Source organism: Oncorhynchus masou, chromosome 18 (assembly GCF_036934945.1).
Source record: "Oncorhynchus masou masou isolate Uvic2021 chromosome 18, UVic_Omas_1.1, whole genome shotgun sequence".
Taxonomy (NCBI): Eukaryota; Metazoa; Chordata; class Actinopteri; order Salmoniformes; family Salmonidae; genus Oncorhynchus; species Oncorhynchus masou.
In genome coordinates this window covers 47,412,481-47,432,458 of record NC_088229.1, presented here as the reverse complement: position 1 = coordinate 47,432,458, position 19,978 = coordinate 47,412,481, and the positions used below count along the sequence as shown (strand labels likewise).

Below are 19,978 nucleotides of genomic sequence, written 5' to 3'. Positions count from 1 at the left end.
TTTGCAACTAGAACAAATAGTAGACAGCAGCATGCTGGGATTGTGGCGGAATGAAATTAGGATCAGATGAGCTACTAGCGTGGAATCGATTGACCGTATTTAAGTGATAATGCCGGAGAAGCCAGTGTTTTGTTTTGTTGGATATATTGGCACGGGGGTTGTTATGCCCGAAAATAAGTTAAAATCAAATTGTATTGGTCACATACACATGGTTAGCATATGTTATTGTGAGTGTAGCGAAATGCTTGTGCTTCGAGTTCTGACAGTGCAGCAACATCTAACATGTCATCTAACAATTCCACAACAACTGCCTAATAACCACAAATCTAAGTAAAGGAATAGAATAAGAATATATAAATATATGGATGAGCAATGACAGAGCAGCATTGGCAAGATGCAATAGATGGTATAAAATATACATATGAGATGAATAATGCAAGGTGTGTAAACATTATTAAAGTGACCAGTGATCCATTTATTAAAGTGACCAATGAGAGGCAGCAGCTTCTCTGTGTTAGTGATGGCTGTTTCACAGTCTGATGGCCTTGAGATAGAAGCTGTTTTTCTGTCTCATTCCCAGCTTTGATGCACCTGTTATGTTATGCATAGAGAATGACTCATTCCTTTGGAACTTTTGTGAGTATAATCTTTACAGTTAATTTGTATTATTTATTTAACTTGTGTTTATTATCCATGTCACAGACACTATGGCACAGATATAAAGAAGAGTCCTCTATCAAAGTAGTAAGATGATTGTAATAACTTTCCACACTAACAACTGAATATAACAACTGTATAATTTGATAATATTAAATAGTGTCTGATGTAAATATTTTCAAATGCAATTGTCCAGTGTTTTTATATGCATACTGAATGCACTACATTTTTATAGCCATTGACAGTATACCTTTTTATTGTTAGATACTAGTTTAAAATATATTTTGAAATGTTGCAATGGGGCTCGGCATTTATCCCAAAACTCCATTCATTTCCCCATAGGCTTTGTCCAACGAATCATGGCGGAGTTGGTGCCTAAAAATAGACATAGTGTCTACAAATATTACATTTGAGGCTGCTGAAATGAGAATGGCTCATAAATGGCTGGAACGGAGTGAATGGAATGGTATCAAATACATGAACACCATGTTTGATGTATTTGATACCATCCCACTATTCCACTCCAGCCATTACCATGAGCCCGTCCTCCCCAATTAAGGTGCCACCGACCTCCTGTGTTGTATTACTATTGCTACCTATGGTCAGGTAAGCGCCCTACAAATCAGGTTGCTTAACTTGACACCTGGTGGCATGAATTTGCATTGACAGGGTAACATTCTGACTTGTGTTGCATGGTACCTAGTAGCCTTATGCAGATACATTTACTCTTGGCTGTAACCTTGCATTTCTTATTGTGAGTTGTCGATGTGTCAGATGGAATTTAAATGTACATGACTCTTTCCTCTACTCTATGACATAGACATCCAGACAATTTAGGCATTTTTCTTAAATAAAAACAAACCCACATTTTAACACTTTATGGACAGTATTTTGTTTTTCTTTGTATTACGCTATTATATTAAGTACAACCTATTTGTTTATGCTTATTTAACAAAGTTTGTCTCAAATGAAACAGATTATATCCATTAGGCCTTTCTTTCGACATGATCGGTGTGCACTGAGTGATAAAACTTCACACATTTTTCATGTACCAAATGCCTGCACGGTAGGCACAGGCACATGTGTCATGAACAACTTTTGCTTGAGCAACAATAGTCCAATCGGTGGATTGCCTTAATGTCTTCATTGAAACTGACACAAAACACAACTATGTAGAGTTTACACAAATATTAGCAACTTAGCTCTTATTGCAGGACTTAACTGTGAAATCACCATCTCAGTCAGTCTATTGTGTGTATTGAACATTTATATTGCAGTGTACAGAAGAACTATGGATGGTACCCCAAGAAATGGAGTATCAGCCTACTCAGTGACACCCAGAGAACACAACTGTGTAGAGTTTACACACATATTACTGTCTAGTGCTTATTGAAGGATTTTGGCTGTTTGAAATCACCTTTCCAGTCAGTCTATTGTGTGTATTGAACATACATATTGCACTTTGAAGCCTGACCTATGGATTGTGCTCCCATGAAATGGGGTATCAGCCTACTCAGTGACACTCAGAGAACACAACTGTGCAGAGTTTACACAAATATTACTGCCACAGGGGACAATTCTCAAGAGTTTACTCAAATATTAGCATCTTAGCGCTTATTGAAGGACTTTGACTGTGGGAAATCACCATCCAAGTCAGTCTATTGTTTGTATTGAAATTCATATTTCACATTACAGCCTAAACTATGGATGGTGCACCCATGAAATGTGGTTACAGCCTACTCAGTGACACTCAGAGAACACAACTGTGCAGAGTTTACACAAATATTACTGTCTTAGCTATAATTGCAGGACTTTGACCTTTCTATTCTAGTAAGCCTATTCTAGTAAGTCTATTCTAGTAAGTCTAATTGCAGGACTTTGACCGTGAACTCTTTCTATTCTAGTAAGTCTATTGTCTGTATTGAACATTCATATTGCAGTGTAAAGTTGAACTATGGATTGTACACCCATAAAATGGGGTATCAGCCTACTTGGTGACATCCACAGAACACAACTATGTAGAGTTTTTGTTGTGGTAGCTGTTAATGGCCACTCGATGACAAGCATTTTGTGGTGCATTTCTTAACAGGGGTTTTCTCCGAGCTTCACATTAAATTTACCTTAAATGGAAGAATGCATTTTTGGCTGGAAAAAGTACTTCTCTTTGGGGTTGCCATAACTGTATTTTGCCACTAGGCTCTGCTCTTGAGTACCAAGAAAGACCACATAAACTGCTTTCATGTGTTGTGTGCTTTTTTAAAACTAAACACACACTCCTTTTTCATGTCAACAATCAGCTGACAAGGTGGAAGACGACTCCCCAAGCTCAAGCACCTCAGTCGTAAGCTGCATACTCACATTAGCATGAAGACCAATACTTATTTCACAATCGATTGTGGAAAAGGCTTGGCCGCGAACGGCACAGCTATCAATTGGTGTACCCGAATATTTAAAATGAGCACGTCCCAGGTTAGAAAATCACTAGTCGGACTCCTTGGAGGACTACCAACTAAATGAATGGGCTCCAGTAAAGATAGGCATCATGGAGTAAGCAGTAAGTAGCCTTTACCAGAGATCTCCAACTGTGGCCTTTTCCCTACCAAACCGGTCACAATTGGTACCCTAACACTAGCTTTGAGTTTCCTACATAATGCAGTAAGTGCTACTTGTTGGGGTAGTTTGACATGACTTATGGAACATAAAATCACCTGAAAATATTGACTGCCCTTTTTCTGCCGATTTAAAAAAAACTTTCAGATTTCAAACAGAAGCTTTGATTCCATAGCTCATAAGTGCTTCTATTTGGGGTAATCTTTTTTGTTGTTGTTGAATATCAAATCACATTTTATTTGTCACATGTGCCGAATACAACCTTACAGTGAAATGCTTACTTTACAAGCCCTTAACCAACAATGCAGTTTTAAGAAAATACCTAAAAAAAAATGTGAGAAGAATAACAAATAATTAAAGAGCAGCAGTAAATAACAATAGTGAGGCTATATACAGGGGGTACAGAGTCATTGTGTCAATGTGCGGGGGCACCTGTGTCGAAGGTAATTATGTACTGTACATGTACAGTTGAAGTCTAAAGTTTAGATACACTTAGGTTGGAGTCATTATTAAAACTCGTTTTTCAACCACTCAACAAATTTATTGTTAACAAACTATAGTTTTGGCAAGTTGGTCAGGACATTTGCATTACTTAAGATATTTTTCCAAAAATTGTTAACAGATGTTATTTCACTTATAATTCACTATCACATTTCCAATGGGTCAAAAGTTTACAGAAGTTTTGACTGTGTCTTTAAACAGCTTGTAAAATTACAGAAATCAAATCAATCCCAGAACAACAGCAAAGGACCTTATGAAGATGCTGGAGGAAACTAGTACAAAAGTATCCATATCCACAGTAAAATGAGTCCTTTATCGACATAACCTGAAAGGCCGCTCAGCAAGGAAGAAGCCACTGCTCCACACCACCATAAAAAAAGCCAGACTACGGTTTGCAACTGCACATGGTGACAAAGATCGTACTTTTTGGAGAAATGTCCTCTGGTCTGATGAAACAAAAATATAACTGTTTGGCCATAATGACCATAGTTATGTTTGGAGGAAAAAGGGGGACGTTTGCAAGCCGAAGAACACCATCCCAAGCGCGAAGCATGGGGGTGGCAGCATCATGTTGTGGGGGTGCTTTGCTGCAGGAGGGACTGGTGCACTTCACAAAATAGATGGCTTCATGAGGTAGGAAAATTATGTGGATATATTGAAGCAACATCTCAAGACATGTTAAAGCTTGGTCGCAAATGTGTCTTCCAAATGGACAATGACCCCAAGCATACTTCCATAGAAAATCCCATAGAAAATTTGTGGGCAGAACTGAAAAAGCGTGTGCGAGCAAGGAGGCCTACAAACCTGACTCCGTTACACCAGCTCTGTCAGGAGGAATGGGCCAAAATTCACCCAACTTATTGTGGGAAGGCTACCAAAAACATTTGACCCAAGTTAAACAGTTTAAGGGCAATGCTACCAAATACTAATTGAGTCTATGTAAACTTCTGACCCACTGGGAATGTCTCAACCAACATCATGGCGGTGGCCCGTTCCTGTAGGTTCATGCTCTACAACATCCGCAGAGTACGACCCTGCCTCACACAGGAAGCGGCGCAGGTCCTAATCCAGGCACTTGTCATCTCCCGTCTGGATTACTGCAACTCGCTGTTGGCTGGGCTCCCTGCCTGTGCCATTAAACCCCTACAACTCATCCAGAACGCCGCAGCCCGTCTGGTGTTCAACCTTCCCAAGTTCTCTCACGTCACCCCGCTCCTCCGCTCTCTCCACTGGCTTCCAGTTGAAGCTCGCATCCGCTACAAGACCATGGTGCTTGCCTACGGAGCTGTGAGGGGAACGGCACCGCAGTACCTCCAGGCTCTGATCAGGCCCTACACCCAAGCAAGGGCACTGCGTTCATCCACCTCTGGCCTGCTCGCCTCCCTACCATTGAGGAAGTACAGTTCCCGCTCAGCCCAGTCAAAACTGTTCGCTGCTCTGGCCCCCCAATGGTGGAACAAACTCCCTCACGACGCCAGGACAGCGGAGTCAATCACCACCTTCCGGAGACACCTGAAACCCCACCTCTTCAAGGAATACCTAGGATAAGATAAGTAATCCTTCTCACCACCCCCCCCCTTAATGATTTAAATACACTATTGTAAAGTGGCTGTTCCACTGGATGTCAGAAGGTGAATTCACCAATTTGTAAGTCGCTCTGGATAAGAGCGTCTGCTAAATGACTTAAATGTAAATGTAAATGTAAATAAAATAAATAAAAGCTGAACTAATTTTCTCCACTATTATTCTGACATTTCACATTCTTAAAAGAAAGTGGTGATCCTAACTGACCTAAGACAGGGAATGTTTACTAGGATTAAATGTCAGCAATTGTGAAACTGAGTTTAAGCTGTATGTTAACTTCCGACTTCAACTGTAGGTAGAGTTATTAAAGTGGCTATGCATACATAATAACAGAGTAGTAGTAGTAGCAGCGTGTGTGTGTGTGTGTGTGTGTGTGTGTGGCAAGGCACATAGTCTGGGTAGCCATTTGATTAGCTGTTCAGGAGTCTTATGGCTTGGGGGTAGAAGCTGTTTATAGAAGCCTCTTGGACCTAGGCTTGGTGCTCCAGTACCGCTTGATGTGCGGTAGCAGAGAGAACAGTCTATGACGAGGGTGGCTGGAGTCTTTGACAATTTTTATGGCCTTCCTCTGACACCGCTTGGTATAGAGGTCCTGGATAGCAGGAAGCTTGGCCCCGGTGATGTACTGTACGCACTTCCCTCTGTAGTGCCATGTAGTCAGAGACCGAGCAGTTGCCATACAGTGATGCAACCCTTCAGGACCAAAACGCAGCATGGTTATAGTTCATGGTTGTTTAATAAGAGACACTAAACATGAACACAACTACAAAACAAGAAACGTGAAAAATGAAAACAGTCCCATGTGGCACAAACACTGACACAGGAAAAAAATCACCCACAAAATACCCAAAGAATATGGCTGCCTAAATATGGTACCCAATCAGAGACAACGATAGACCGCTGCCTCTAATTGAGAACCAATCTAGGCAACCATAGACATACAATTTACCTAGACAGGTAACAGCCCCATAAACATACAAAACTTACTAGAAAGGAAACAGGCCCATAAACATACAAAACTACCTAGAAAGGAAAACAGCCCCATAAACATACAAAACCCCTAGACAAGTTAAGCACATAAATCCCCCATGTCACACCCTGACCTAACCAAAATAATAAAGAAAACAAAGATAACTAAGGCCAGGGCGTGACAGTCTTGTTGTGCTTTGACCATGTTAGTTTGTTGGTGATGTGGACACCAAGGAACTTGAATTGAAGCAACTCTGTTTATTCAGTTTTACACGCATAATAAGACCGCACAATAAACTATTTAAATAATATACTCAACTAGAGGAAGAAAGAAACGGAATACTATAATGATACCGTTTAGACAAGTTAAACACACTTGGCAGAAGGGTACAGAGATTAACCTCTTGAAACTCCCCATCCCGGATCCGGGATTGTGACTAAGCCTCAGGCTCATTAGCATAACGCAACGTTAACGATTTCTGAAAATCGCAAATAAAATTAAAATAATGCGTTTGCTCTCAAGCTTAGCCTTTTCTTAACAACACTGTCATCTCAGATTTTCAAAATATGCTTTTGAACCATAGAAATTGACTAATTTGTGTAAGAGTATGCTAAGCTAGCATAGCATTTTGTGTAGCATGTAGCACGCAACATTTTCACAAAAGCCAGATAACCAAATAAATAAAATCATTTACCTTTGAAGAGCTTCTGATGTTTTCAATGAGGAGACTCCCAGCCACATACCAGATGCGCAGTGTTTCCTGAAAGCGTCTGTGTGTAGGAGAAATCGTTCCGTTTTCTACATTGCGCCTGGCTACCGAAACGAACCGAAAATGCAGTCACCTACAACGTGAAACTTTTTCCGGATTAACTACATAATATCGACCGAAACATGGCAAACGTTGTTTGGAATCAATCCTCAAGGTGTTTTTTCACATATCTCTTCATTGACATGCAGTTCGTGGAAGCTTGCTTCTCTCTCTGTGCCCCATGGAAAAATACTGGCAGGTGACTTTTGCGCACCAATTTCGGCGCAGGACACCGGGCGGACACGTGGTAAATGTGGTCTCTTATGGTCAATCTTCCAATGATCTGCCTACAAATACGTCACAATGCTGCAGACACCTTGGGGAAACGACAGAAAGGGCAGACTCATTCCTCTTGCGTTCACAGCCATATAAGGAGATCATGAAAGACAGAGCCTCAAAAATCCTTGTCATTTCCTGGATGCCAAGTCATCTTGGTTTTGCCTGAAGCTCACGTTAAAGGGCACGCACAGAGAAGATATTTGTATTTCTGGACACGTCAGAGTGTTTTCTTTCGAACAGTAGCAATTATATGCATAGTCGAGCATCTTTTTGTGACAAAATATCTTGTTTAAAACGGGAACGTTTTTCTTCCAAAAATGAAATAGCGCCACCATAGGTGTAAGAGGTTAAAGGGCAATCTGTAGTTGGAGAAATGCAAGTGTAAACAAATAAAAAACTGGTCAAAACAAGCTAACATTTTAGGCTCTTACAGGACAAGAGAAATAAGGCATCCACAAGTCTGATTCAATAAGCACATCACCAACCACAATGTCCTCCCAAAAGACCCACAAAGAAATGCTCATCCAGCCAGTAAGTCACAGCAGTGTCAATTCAGACTTAGTTTTGTTTTAATAAGAATGCCATCAGAGGTTGGAATGTTCAAAGACTGGAATGGAGCCCAAGTATCATAAAACAGTTTGGTGTTCCCACGTGTATTGAATACAATTTTTTATTTTCTAATTTCAGAGAGCACAACACATCTCCCACCCAATAATTATACGATAGGTGAACTACCATCTTCCAGTTATGGAGTATTAGCTGTCTAGCTAAAAGAGTTGTTTGTATAAGCAAAAGTGTCTGACTGAATTCTTAACAGGGGGGTACCAATGGGCAGTACTCCAAAAACGGCTGTAAGGGGAGACGGATCTATAACAGTGACATATATATCAGAGAAACATTTAAATATTAATTCCCAGAAACCCGATAGTTTATGACAGTTCCAAAACATGTGAAACAGTGTGGCTGGTTCCGTTTTACGTCGAACACAAGTAGGATAAAAATCAGAGAATATTTTTCCCAGTTTAGCCCGTGAACCACACTATAAAGGAAAATCCTGTTAGTTCACGGTAAAGGTCTGGCAGCACGGGTGCTAGAAATAGACTGTAAAACTACAGACAAAAAAATGTACGTAAACTGTGATTTACCTTACATCAAATAAAGTATATTACTGCAATTTTACAACATTAACACCATGTTTTTACCTGGAATCTTTTTTTATTTATTTTTTTAACCTTTTTATTTAACTAGGCAAGTCAGTTAAGAACAAATTATTATTTTCTATGACAGCCTAGGAACAGTGGGTAAACTGCCTTGTTTAAGGGTAGAACAGATTTATTTACCTTGTCAGCTCGGGGATTCAATCTTGCAACCCTTCGGTTAATAGTCCAACGCTATAACCACTAGGCTACCTGTTGCCCCAGGTAGCCTGGCATTGGTTGCGAAAATAAAGAATTGGCTAGCTAAAAAGCATAAAGAACTCTTTAATTGATGACAAAATACAGGTAGAACACAGATTATAATCATAATTTTACATAAAACTACTGTCAATTTAACTGTTATGAGTTGTGAAAGTAGAGAATTAGACAGCTTAAACCCAGAAATGACTCCTGATTTGATGCCAAAATATAGCTAGAAAACAGATAATTGTCATAATATTACAAAAACCTACTCTGAATATACACTACCGTTCAAAAGTTTGGGGTCCCTTAGAAATGTCCTTGTTTTTAAAAGAGGAGCACATTTTTTTGTCCATTGAAATAATATCAAATTGATCAGAAATACAATGTAGACATTGTCGTGTCTTTACTATCATTAAATAAAGACTTTTAGTATTTATCAAAGATTCTCTAATTAGTATTACGCGATTAAACTGATTTAATCATGTAACTGTAATTAACTAGGAAGTCGGAGCCTCAAGGAAAATATTCAGATTACAAAGTTATAATTTCCTAATAACTTTTCAGATATTTTATATCTGATCAATTAGTCTTCGAATTAATTAATTATTTACTTTACCTCACGTTAGTCTCATTCCAACCATGGTAAATTGTTGGATATCTGCACGAACCCAGTCTTCACTATGAGTCATCCATACATCAATTGTCTTAAATCATTTATTTATTAACGAACTAAACAATCACAAAGTGCACACACAAACAAAGTAAATATGGTTACAAGAAATGATGGGAGAATGTGACCTAGTGGGCTAAACCGGCATTGCGGCTTGGTGGACAAAAGGGGGCGTGGGGTTCAGCTGAGAAGTCACTACAGAGTTGATAATTATAACAATTGAAATGCTAATCCTTTGCACATGAACACTCACTCATTCGGGAACATATGCAATCAATATGTATTTTTACGCTCAGTGTGTCGTCTTGAAAAGTTAGTTTCTGTTGGAGCGTTTCCGTCCCCCGTCTCTCCTGTCTCTGTCTCTCTGTCTCTCTGTCTCTTTGTCTCTCTGTCTCTGTCTCTCTCTGTCTCTCTGTGTGTGTGTGTGTCACGGTTAGAATGGATTGTTCAGAGTGACATTCATTCGTTATAGAATGAATGTTTCGGTTGTTGTTCTTCGCGTTCAATGATACCGAATTCCTGGCTGCAGACTAGTAATATCAAAGACTTGTTCTTATTCTGTCGGTATCGATAGTCTAAGAGTTGATCCACGTGGTATGGTTAAAAGATTCAGCAATGGTCTGCAACCTTTGTCCCCTAGTAATGGAGAAAAACATGGTCTACTGATTGTTTCTCAAAGTTGGGGTTTTATTCAGGAGTTGCAGAAAAGGGGCTGTTCCAGGATGCCTGACCCTAAACTGGGCTCATGGGCGGTCCTCTGATTTAGTCCAACTCAAAAGGGAATTGGAGTTTCCTTCATTAAACAGTCCAAAATCACATTACCCAATTTTACAAACAGTATCATCCTCACTCATTCATCTTATACAACATTTAGATGTAAACCTTATATCTGAGGCTATTATATAAACAGCGTTATGGTAATGTGGCCGCACCGTCTCCCATGAGCTTCCCCAAGTTGTACAAATGGACCAGTTTGTTGCTGGATTCTTCACCGATCTTTAATACCTTCTCTGGAACGTAATGTTGTTCGGACCTCAAGTTCTGTGAGGTGGAAGAAATTCCTTTGTTCTCTATGAAAACTCACTCTATCTCTATACTGTGTGGCCATGAGGACATCCTCTCCTCAGGAATTTACGACCTCTCTCTGACCACAGCAGTCTGGTTTTAGGAGCAGAGAGCGGGGGATGGTGCTCGCTGTACCCAAAGAGGGCAACTTCATGACAACATTGTTGATGTTGTAAATGACTATTGTAAAAGGCTAATTGATCATTAGAAAACCCTTTTGCAATTATGTTAGCACAGCTGAAAACTGTTGTCCTGATTAAAGAAGCAATAAAACTGGCCTTCTTTAGACTGGTTGGGTATCTGGAGCATCAACATTTGTGGGTTCGATTATAGGCTCAATATGACCAGAAACAAAGAACTTTCTTCTGAAACTTCTCAGTCTATTCTTGCTCTGAGAAATGAAGATTATTCCATGCTATAAATTGTAAAAAAAAAAATACAAATAAATAACTGAAGATCTCGTACAACTGTGTACTACTCCCTTTACAGAACAACGCAAACTGGCTCAAACCAGAATAGAAAGAGGAGTGGGAGGCTCCGGTGCACAACTGAGCAAGAGGACAAGCACGTTTATTTTTTTTTTACAAAAAAAATATCAGTATTTTGACATTTTGGTTATAAAATGTAGGTCCAGTTATTATTCTGTCATCCTAACCCACAGCTATATGGGGGTGGATGGGAGATGTGTGTAGGACAAGGTTTATTGATCCTAGTGAAAAAACATTCATTGATCTCAAACTTGACATATACTGTGTCAAACATTCACTTAAAAGCAACTTACAACATGCTAATGTAAAAACATTCAGTTCTAACATTTTGTCAAGTGTTTTTTTAATCATCTGCCTGTTTCTTGACTGTGTGCTGCAGTCAGTGGATTTAAGTGCCTGTATGTGTGCGTGCGCAAGGCTACTCCCTCCATTCATTGTCTGCAATGTTTGAGATCAGAGAAATACATTTTGCATTGATTGCATGCTGCTTTCTTAAATTCTTCTCCAGGTTGGACCCCTTATCCGGGTTGATCTTGAATAGGCACCTATGTTGGATGAAATAACATAAATAATGTCATTCTATTCTATTGTGTCCGCCATTCTTAATCACTAGCAGTGGTCCTCTACCCCTTCAGATACAATAATTTGATTTGTGGACAAACAAATGTACCTGCAAAAATCTATTTATCTAATTTAGAATGCTTACAATGTAGTATTAGAAAATAACATTGGAACGATGTTTTTTCACAAGAAAGTATATTGGGTGCATAGAAAGTTTATCCTGAAATGCTACATGTCTTTTGGCCAATAAGGGACTGGTGTGGTTCTGTTTTGAAATTGAAAGTTGTAGTTAACAATAAGGCATCCTAGATGATAACACCAGACTAGAGTTAGTTATAACGTGTGCAAAGAAAGTAATGTCTATTGCAATAGGTGCGCAATATAACATTACACGCCACATTCCCAAGTGCTACAAATACATTCTGGAAGAAATATACAGTCAGTCACTTCAAATGAAATTGTAGTGGGAAATAAAGGGATGAATTCATACTTCTGCAGGAACTCCAATGTTGCTGCCAGGTCAGAGGGGTAATTTATGCTAAAGAAATAATATGCCACAAACATCATTACCAGGGCATAGTTGAAGGTAAGAATGCCATTCTGGTCCACAGAAACCATGAAGTTTTCAGCAGTCAGAGAACACCCTATGGTAATAACAGACAATGGGTGAAATGTTTTACCACTGTTTGTCTTCCATTCAAACTCTTCCTCTCTTTACCCATCTCTCTCATTACCTCCTGCAACCTCACCCACTTCATCTCCCTCTTTTGATCCTGCTCTATCCCTCTCCCTCAAACTCCTATTCTATCTCCCTCACACACACCCACACAGGTCTGACACATTGTTACCCAAGTGAAAAAAAGCTGTATACTTGTATTATTTTGGAACCCCTTAAGTTGTACATTAGAATGCTATTTAAATAGTAATACGTAGTGATGGGAAAAATATAAAAACAAGCTCTGATGCCCAGTTCAGTTTTCAAAGAGCTACCAATTCAATGCAGTAAACCAGAAACTTGATATCAAAGTTACAACACCACATGCCTAATGACGTTTGAAGCTTCAGGCCTCACACAACAACCTGACTGGAGTCGAACTCCTCTCCTCCTATTCATCAGTATAGCTTTTGTTAAGTCTCCTTTTTGTTCCTTAGAGTGCATGTTGGTTTACTGTTTATTTTATTTCCCTTAATGGTTAGAGAGAAGTCGACTTGCTTATTTGGAAATTCAACACCTTGTTTATTTAATTTAAACCACTTTAAATTGCCCTTGGTTCTTTTTGTCTCGATCCTTTTCCACCTGTCCTGCTTTATTGTTATGCAAGACATGTCACAATACTTTTAATAGAAGATTACAAATAGTATTTCGGAACTCTTAAAAAAAGCTATTAGTTTAAATTAAGAATATATTTGAAGTGTATTAAAATGCTATTTCAATCCTGTATTATAAGTATACTGAAGTATAAAATAATTAGGTTTATTTTGAACACACTTACACATACAGTGGGGCAAAAAAGTATTTAGTCAGCCACCAATTGTGCAAGTTCTCCCACTTAAAAGATGAGAGAGGCCTATAATTGTCATCATAGGTACACTTCAACTATGACAGACAAAATTCCCTGACCTCAGTTCTATAGGACTGAGGTCAGGGATTGGTGATGACCGTTTCAATACCTAGACTTTGTTGCAGTTAAACCATTTTGACACAACTTTGGAAGTATGCTCGGGGTCATTGTCCATTTGGAAGACCCATTTGCGACCAAGCCTTAACTTCGTGACTGATGTCTTGAGATGTTGCTTCAATATATCCACATAATTTTCCTTGCTCATGATGCCATCTATTTTGTGAAGTGCACCAGTACTTCCTGCAGTAAAGCACCCCCACAACATGATGCTGCCATCCCCGTGCTTCACGGTTGGGATGGTGTTCTTCGGCTTGCATACCTCCCTCTTTTTCCTCCAAACGTAACGATGGTCATTATGGCCAAACAATTTCATCAGACCAGAGGACATTTCTCCAAAAAGTACAATCTTTGTCCCCCATGTGCAGTTGCAAACCGTAGTCTGGCTTTTTTTATGGCGGTTTTGGAGCAGTGGCTTCTTCCTTACTGTGCAGCCTTTCAGGTCATGTCGATATACATGTAGGACTCGTTTTACTGTGGATATAGATACTTTTGTACCTGTTTCCTCCAGCATCTTCACAAGGTCCTTTGCTGTTGTTCTGGGATTAATTTTCACTTTTCACACCAAAGTAGATTATTCTCTAGGAGACAGGACATGTCTCCTTCCTGAGCGGTATGATGGCTGCGTGGTCCCATGGTGTTTATTATTGCATACTATTGTTTGTACAGATGAGCATGGTACCTTCAGGTGTTTGGAAATTGTTCCCAAGGATGAACCAAACTTGTAGAGGTCTACATTTTTTTCTCTGAGGTCTTGGCTGATATCTTTTGATTTTCCCATGATGTCAAGCAAAGAGGCACTGGGGTTGAATGTAGGTCTTGACATACATGCACAGGTACACCTCCAATTGACTCAAATTATGTCAATTAGCTGTTCAGAATCTTCTAAAGCCATGGCATAATTTTCTGGAATTTTCCAAGCTGTTTAAAGGCATGGTCAACTTAGTGTATGTAAACTTCTGACCCACTGGAATTGTGATACAGTGAATTATATGTGAATCTGTCTGTAAATAATTGTTAGAAAAATTACTTGTGTCATGCACAAAGTAGATGTCCTAACTGACTTGCCAAAACTATAGTTTGTTAACAAGAAATTTGTGGAGTGGTTGAAAATTTTGTTTTAATGACTCCAACCTAAGTGTATGTAAACTTCCGGTCAAGTGGCCACCAAATCAATAGGTTTCTTCCACTTGGGGTCTTGATTGTGGACAACACATTTTATGGCAATCCAGCCATTACTTTGAGATATATCTTGCTTACAGTCTGTTCTCAGTCTTGTTCTCAACCTGTGGGCATAATGTGTGTAGTGATCCAATATCCATAGCCATGCCATTTAACAGTTATCACTGGCCCTTGCTCAGCCTTACTAACCAAGAGCCCAGTGCCAAGCTTTCTTGCTAGCAAAGCTAACAATCAAGTCTTTGAAGTCCAGCTTTCTAGCACACTGACTTTCAATGGACAGCAGGACAATACTGCAAAGCCTGTCCTGGGACATAGTGGACATCAAATAGTTTTTTATCAGTTGTAGCTTACTGAAAGCTCTCTCGACCACCAGCAACAGTCACAGGCAGTGTGCAAAATATACGTAAAACAATGCACACTTCTCCAAAAATGCTTTTCAGCTGCATCTTACAAATTGCATTCAGGAGACCAAGAGGGAACTAGTTAGGGGGGAAAGTGGAAGCATATACAATGTTCTGGTGTCTTACTTCACTTTGAAACTCAGGTGTAAGATCTCTGGAATAGTTCATTACCAGTGGTTGGCACACAGAAGGGACTTTATCCTCACTAATCTGCCTTTTACAATTTTTGCAGTGGTGTGGAACCTCGTGTCCAAGTCACTTATGATGTTGTCCAAAGCAGTAAAAAACACTGTTCTGAACAGTTTGTCTGCATTGATTAATAAATGTCAACTAAAAAAGGAGCGAAATGTAAATACTCAATCTTCTGTGAAGATATTAAGTAACTAATGTTAAACATGGAACCCAAACCAGCTGCACGCGTGCGCCATCATGCATAAATGTATTTTGTCCCCCACACCAAATGTGATCATGACACGCAGGTTAAAATATCAAAACAAACTCTGAACCAATTACATTAATTTGGGGACAGGTTGAAAAGCATGAAACATTTGCACTTGCACCTTTGCACCTTGCACTTGCTAGCTAATTTGTCCTATTTAGCTAGCTTGCTGTCGCTAGCTAATTTGTCCTGGGATATAAACATTGAGTTGTTATTTAACCTGAAATGCACAAGATCCTCTACTTCGACAATTAATCCACACATATAAGGGTCAACCAAATCGTTTCTAGTCATCTCTCCTCCTTCTATGCTTTTTCTTCTCTTGACTTTATATTGCGATTGGCAACTTTCATAAATTAGGTGCATTACTGCCACTGACCTCGTTCATCTTTCAGTCACCCACGTGGGTATAGCCAATGAGGAGATGACACGTGGGTACCTGCCTCTATAATCCAATGAGTAGATGGGAGAGGCAGGATTTGCAGCGAGATCTGCGTCACAAATAGAACTGACTTTTATTTTAGCCCTTGGCAATGCAGACGCTCATTGGCCGCGCAAGCAGTGTTGGTGCAATAACTTAATAATATAGTTTTCTAAATTTATTTTGCAATGTTGGGGCAAGCGACGCAAGTGGTGTAGTCAGCCTGTTAGGGGAGCAAAAGTAGCCTATTTCACTATGGACTAAGCTAACAGGTTAATTTCCACCCCTCACGGACTACACTCACCTTCCTTTGTAAAAAAAAAAATGGGTGACATATTGTCGCTCAATCTTTTCTCTCTCCTGTCTATCTTTTCATTTTTTGGAAGCCAGATTGTTCTTTAGGAAGCTACGACATGATGCTTCACAGCACTCCTCACTCGCAATTCACTGCTAGCGCCTGGTTTGGGGGCAGGTCCAAATACAGAGGCTCTCTGGATGTTTACTTTTTACCAAAAACAAGAAAAGAAACGGTTAGTTTTATTATTGCATTGTAAATAAAATACTGCATTAATTACGATAGGTTAATCAGGTTAATTAGGTTAGGCAGCAAAAAAATATTTTTTTTTTCTGAGCAGAGCAGCCTGGGGCTCAGCGTTGGAATATTCATTGTTGTGTGTAGTGCAGCCTAGTTTTGTTTACACCATTCCAGCAGCTATCTTAGAAGTGTAACTTTGCTCTGTGCTTCCCCGGGCACGCACTTCGTAGCCTATAGGCTATGGATCATTTGATTGAGACCACACGAAATAGCCTATAGCCTAAATAGCCTCATCTCTGATTCTCCGCTGGGAGCGCAATACCAAGTGCGCTTATGGGCTATCTAGTGTGGTCTCGATCAAACGATTCATAGCTTATAGGCTAGTAAGAGCCTGTCATTTCGGTAATTTGTGTGCTATTTAAAAATATTCTGCTAATATGTAAAATTACTTAAAATTGCATTTTTTTTAAATTAAAGTATTTTTTCTCGGACCTGTATAAATTATAAATGCATGAAATACTTTTACTATGAAGGATATGTTTCCACCTCTACGCCCTTCCACGGTGTCCTGTGTCCTGCGAAAGCCCGCAGCCCTGTGCACTATTAGTATTTTTGCGTTGCCATGTAATGCTTACAGGACAAAGACCCGTTTCTAAAACTGCATATCAAAGGCTCTGGTCTGTCCAAGAAGTGAGGGTATTTGATAAACATGTTCTCTTCTATCCACTTTGTTTTAAAGATTATTTTGGGTATAGGGGGGGTTACTTTTTCAAGCGTTCCGGTAAAATATATTTTTTTCTGAAGGGAGGGCCGGGCCGCCCATTTTCATTTCAGAGAGGTCCGATTTTCTCTATGTAACCCATATTATAAATAACGTTCACTCCCTTATTGGAATTCCAATTATTGGGTAAAGACGTCATGTGCTTAAAATGGCAAACGTTTCACTTTTAAAACATTAGGGTACTTTTCAATTAATCGATTGTTTTTGTCATATGAAAGTAAGAAATGTTAACCAAACAGTGGATATTGTATTGAACATACATTGCATAAAATACATACAGTACATCAAAGGTCACTTGGAAACAAATATAGCCCACATCTAAAAAGAATACTCCTTGTTCAAATGTTTCCAAACACATTGTTCAAATGTTGTCCATTGTTTAGCTCTCCTGACTTTTTGAAACCGTCCATACAATTCATATAATACTTTGATTGAATGGTGGGCCTATATTAAACCAAGATTATTTTTCCGTGAAGTAACTGGTTGAAGAGTGTTATTGGGCACGGGCTTGCCATGTGTTAAATTATCATAAAATAATGTCCCATCTGTGGAAACACTGAAAGGCAAACAAGGATTGCATCATATATATTTTGGAAACGACGGGGTAGGGTACACTGAAGGGGTCTAGGTGATGTGAGATGATGACATACAGGTGGCTGCAGATGTGAGAGCAGATGGCTCTCACGGAGTAGTGTTACTAGTAACAGTTTGCGAGGGAGCTGCAGGTGAATCTCTAACCTGTGAGAGTTTATCTGTCGCCATCGCGTCACCGGAATGACGGGGTATGAGACAATGAAACCACAATGGAAGACATGGATAAAACTCGTCCAGGTCACGAGAGAGGAAATACGAGCGCAATGACGGACTGTGCCACCAGGGAAATGTAAAGACCGGAAAGCTGGACACAAGACTGCTGCTGAATAAGTAAATTGAATGAGTGAACCTGACAAGACCAAAACACATGAACTCAGAGCTCCTGAACTGAGACGCGCACATTTCAGTCGGTGGAAAGAGTTTATTTTTCGTTTTGGAAGAGAGAAGACAGCAGAAAACGTAAAGAATCATGGATACAAAGGGAATCACAGAGGACCACGGAGCCGCCCACGGAGCCGGGGATCTAGCGCAATCTGCTGCTATGAAACTGTCTGAGATAGGCGAAAGAACTAAACAACTAGGTACTAAATTCAAAGACCCCGAGCGACAGAGACGGATTATTCTAGTGATTGTCTGTGTAGCACTTCTATTAGATAACATGCTTTACATGGTAATTGTGCCGATCATACCAGACTATTTGGCAGAATTACAAAGTGAGGCAGATCACGCTTCGTTTAATGCACGAGTCATAAACGCCGGGAATTCCTCGAATCATACTATCTTTAAAGCCACCAAAGGCAACTTCGACCTGCAGATTGGTGTACTTTTTGCGTCCAAAGCCATATTGCAGCTTTTGGTCAACCCGTTGACCGGGACGTTCATTGACCGGGTCGGTTATGACCTTCCTCTGTTCATCGGACTCATCATCATGTTTTTTTCCACATGTCTATTCGCCTTCGCCGATAATTACGTGTCTCTGTTCGCGGCGAGGAGCTTGCAGGGCTTAGGCTCGGCGTTCGCAGATACATCAGGCATCGCCATGATAGCGGATAAGTACACGGAGGAGGCGGAGAGGAGCAGAGCCCTGGGTGTCGCCCTGGCATTCATCTCTTTCGGCAGCTTAGTGGCGCCTCCCTTCGGGGGCATCCTGTACGAATTCTGTGGGAAACGGGTGCCCTTCATTGTGCTGGCCTGCATCTGTTTCACGGACGGCATGCTGTGCCTGACCGTGTTAAAGCCCTTCTCCAGAGGGGAGAGAGAGAACATGCCCGTGGGCACCCCCATCTACAAACTGATGATCGACCCCTACATAGCTGTGGTGGCGGGTGCCCTGACCACCTGTAACATCCCGCTGGCCTTCCTGGAGCCCACCATCGCAAACTGGATGGAAGAAACCATGCACTCTTCCCAATGGGAGATCGGCCTTGCCTGGCTTCCCGCGTTCTTCCCGCATGTCCTGGGTGTGTACATCACCGTCAAACTTGCGGCTAAGTACCCACACCTGCAGTGGTTCTACGGGGCCCTGGGCATGGTGATAATCGGCGCCAGTTCGTGCACCGTGCCAGCCTGTAAGACCTTCGGCCAGCTGATGGGTCCACTGTGTGGCATCTGCTTTGGCATCGCCCTGGTGGACACGGCGCTACTGCCTACACTCGCTTTCCTGGTGGACGTGCGGCATGTGTCGGTGTACGGCAGTGTGTACGCCATCGCGGACATCTCCTACTGCGTGGCATACGCCCTGGGCCCTGTGGTGGCCGGACAGATAGTCCACGACCTGGGCTTCATTCAGCTCAACCTGGGCATGGGCCTCGCCAACGTGCTTTACGCACCAGCGCTCCTCTTACTAAAGAACGTGTGCCAAATGAAACCTTCAAACTCGGAGAGAGGCATGCTACTGGAGGAAGGCCCCACTGGTCTCTACGACACAATAAAAACTCAGGAACGCGAGAGGAAGAGGAAGGGGTTAAGTAATGTTGTTGATGAGAATGGCATAGACAAGTATTCTGAAGAGGAGTCATTTGAGTATGCGTAAACTGTAAAAAAAAAAAAAAAAAAAATGTAAGTGCCCATAAAGCGATGAAGCTATACTCTGTGTCATACTCATTTGACGCAACCATTTACATAATTTAATTAGGAAAGAAGATAACTCCAGAAGAATCTCCTGTCTTCCAATTCAATCTGACAATGTCATCTGAAGAAGCATTCACAGTAGATTGCGCTAGGGTGATATTTGTTAAAGCTGAAAGTGTGTGCATTGTGACAAAACATTGATTCCATATCATATTCATGGACCTGTATAAACGGAACATAACTTTTAACAAAAAAAACAAACAAATTAAATGTATTCGTCATT

The 19,978-nt window shown here is 40.5% G+C and overlaps 1 protein-coding gene across 1 annotated transcript; it reads left to right on the top strand.

Moving 5' to 3' along the window:
- The first annotated feature begins 18,094 nt into the window (after positions 1-18,094).
- LOC135559376 (probable vesicular acetylcholine transporter-A) lies at positions 18,095-19,657 on the top strand. The gene has a single exon (XM_064993536.1). It carries the CDS (start codon positions 18,095-18,097, stop codon positions 19,655-19,657), a length of 1,563 nt encoding a protein of 520 aa, XP_064849608.1.
- The last annotated feature ends 321 nt before the right edge of the window (positions 19,658-19,978 follow it).